General features: G+C 44.9%; 1 protein-coding gene across 1 annotated transcript; it reads left to right on the top strand.

The window, feature by feature from the left end:
• Positions 1 to 337: 337 nt before the first annotated feature.
• On the top strand, positions 338 to 2,653 carry LOC114890965 (protein WWC3-like; the record flags this gene model as incomplete). The annotated part of the gene is made up of 3 exons (XM_029214945.1): positions 338 to 750; positions 897 to 1,024; positions 2,464 to 2,653. Coding segments are annotated over 3 exons (608 nt in total), but the record flags the coding sequence as incomplete, so codon positions are not given.
• Positions 2,654 to 3,028: the final 375 nt, after the last annotated feature.

Raw genomic sequence — 3,028 nt, 5'->3', positions numbered from 1 at the left:
CTTTTTTCCCGTTATACAGTAGGCCATTAAGATTTTGCCATGTCGGTGTATCTTTCATCTTTTTACAATAGCTGCGTTTTCTGCGGGCCTTATAATGTATTTGATCACTTTTCTCTTGTCAGGTATTTAGGACTTTTTCTGTCATAAACCTTTTGCACATCATCAGCTGTGCCTTTCAGATCCAAGTCAAATGAAATTTCAGAACCAAAGAAAACACAACATTTTGTGGCTCTTGCTTATATTGTCAAGTAGCACTTGAGAAAGATGACGCCCTCCTGCCCCGTGTGAGAGGGTCTGTCTCTCTGCGCTTTAGCCAAAGCCTAGGTCGTCATTACAGCGGACAGCTTGCTGTCACTGGCTCATTACCGGAGTGGAGGTTTGAACCCGTGTCGCCCACATCCGTGTTGTGTTGGCGTCGGGCCACGCTGCGGGTGTCTTCCTCCAGTGGGGTCGGTCACTCGGGGAAGAAGCTGCAGGCAGGGCGCGGGCGGGGTGGGCGCGCTCACGGCCGCGGTCTCGCAGCCCTGCAGGTCCTCCCTGGCGGCGCTGGCGGCGCGCACGTCCCTGGACCTGGAGCTGGACCTCCAGGCGTCGCGGACGCGGCAGCGGCAGCTGAACGAGGAGCTGTGCGCCCTGCGCGAGCTGCGCCAGCGCCTGGAGGACGCCCAGCTCCGCGGCCACGCCGAGCCCCCGGCCTGGCTGCTGCGCGACGAGCGCTTCCGGAGCCTGCTGCGGGAGGCCGAGAGGCAGGTGAGGCCCCGGCCCGCCAACGGGGGGAGGGGGCAGGCGGGCGGGCCTTTCTCGCCTCCCGGTGCCCGGAGCTGGCAGGGGCTTCCATCGGTCTTCCTTAAAACTGGAAGCAAACCCGTCTGGTTCACCCCGCGTTGCTGTTCCAGACGAGACAGACCAAACTTGACTTCCATCAAGAACAGGCAGCTGAGAAGATGCTGAAGAAGGCCTCCAAAGGGGTGTGCCAGCTGCGCGGGCAGAACCTCAAAGAGCCCATCCAGGTGCAGGCGTTCAGGTGGGGAGAAGCCCAGGCCTCACTCTCCCGCTTGCTTTTTCCTGTCATACCTTTGTCATTATAAAGAGTAAAGTAAGTATTGAGAAGGACCCACAGGAGGTCGAGGACAAAGCAGGAATCTCCCCTGCTGTTAGCATTGTGCGGAGTTTCTTCCGATCTTGTTTTCTAAACACTGTTTTTTCATGCTGCTTGTAATCACAGTGTGGGTTCGAGTTTGCATTTAGCTCTTTTTAAATTAAAATACCCCATGTTGCCACATCATCTGTTGTCTTTTTTGGCTGTAATGTCTCATCTAACAGATATAATTTACCTATTTTATACCCTGCTTCTTTCCAAATGTTTGCTCCTGTAAACAGCACAGTGATCTACATATAGATACATATGTGTATCACCTTTGCCTTTTTAGTTAACTTTTTTTTAAATTTAGTTAACTTTTGATTGAAGCATAATAGACATACAGGAAAGCATGCATATCGTCCTATATATGAAATATTTCAGTGAATTGACATAAACCCTACATGGCAAGAATCAAATGTTATCAGCACCCCCAGATTTCCCACACCAGAATAACCACCATCTTGAATTTGAATAGTGTAGATTAGCTTTCCCTGTTTTTATTTTTTATATGAGGAAAATCACCCAGTCAATCTATTTTCTTTTGTGTCTGGCTTTTTAAAAAATTGAGGTGAAATTCACGAAGCATAAGATTAACCATTTTAAAGTGAACAATTCCATGGCACTTAGTACAGTCACAATCTGTATTCAGTTCCAGAACATTTCCATCACCCCAAAAGGAAACCCTGTACCCCCGGTAAGCAGTCACTCCCCATGCCAACCTCTCGTCAGCTCTTGGCAGCCACCATTCTCCTTTCCGTCTCTCTGCGTTTGCCTTTTCTGGACCTTTCATATAAGAGGAGTCATACAGTATGTGGTCTTTTGTGTTTGGCGTCTTTCACTTTGGATAGTATTTTTAAGGTTCATCAGTGTTGTAGCATGAATCAGTGCAGTGTTCCTTTTTAGGGCTGAATAATGTGTGCCTGACGTCTAGCCTTAATTTTTTTATACCTTGAATTTTTACCTCCCCATCATGAAAGAGTATAAAACACTATAGCTATCTTCCTTCAACTATGATTTAGAACTCCGTGTATAGTTTTTCATTTATTCATAAAGAAAATATTTGCTGAGCATCTACGTATACCAGGCATTGTTCTAGGCACTGGAGACAAACTCTTGCCCTCATGGGGCTTTGTAACTTCTATTAAAATTTAGAGAGGGGGCCGAGGCAAGAGACTTTAGAGGGTTTGTATACAGATGTGCCCCTGGGGATTGAAATTCAGTGTGTTCTCTGAGTCAGAAAAGCTGTCATTGATGGCAGAGCCTCTTGCCACCTTTCGCTGCATTTCTATCAGCCTCTAACCTGTAATTCTTTCCAATCGCAGGGAGAAGATAGCATTTTTTACAAGACCAAGGATTAACGTACCTCCTCTGCCCGCCGACGATGTTTGATGTAGTGCTTTGTACACATAAAGTATTTATCTGCCTGTTTTATTTTCATGAAGTTCTTAGACTAGCTAAATTTGTCTTTAAAATATTTGTGCAAAGCTATTAATATACACATTTTGTAAAAAATAAATAAAAACAAAACACATATATCTATACATATATATTTTATAATAGTGACGGCAACAGGGCTTGGTTTTTCCTTGTTGTGAAATTGACATCTCTGAAGACAGGTTATTTTATAAGAGATCAATTATCATGTTAAGAGTGTACAGTTTTTACGCTGTTTTATTTGACTTAAAGGCTGGAAGACAGAAACGAAGTGAGTTCAGGCAAATTCACTGTATTGTAATTTATTTATAGTACTTTTTTTTTCCTTGAAGGAAAATACTGACTTTAAGATGTATTTTAAGACTGAAATTTTGTTCTTCAGTATTTGTCATGCGGTAGAATGGAACTTTGGGGCCGGTTTTGTGTCTGACATCGGAAATGCAAACACTATGT

The sequence above is a fragment of the Monodon monoceros genome, unplaced genomic scaffold (genome assembly GCF_005190385.1).
Source record: "Monodon monoceros isolate NGI ecotype Baffin Bay Population unplaced genomic scaffold, NGI_Narwhal_1 Contig6787_ctg1, whole genome shotgun sequence".
NCBI classification, from domain to species: Eukaryota; Metazoa; Chordata; class Mammalia; order Artiodactyla; family Monodontidae; genus Monodon; species Monodon monoceros.
The sequence above is the reverse complement of the archived record's forward strand: the minus strand, read 5'-3'. Positions and strand labels throughout refer to the sequence as shown.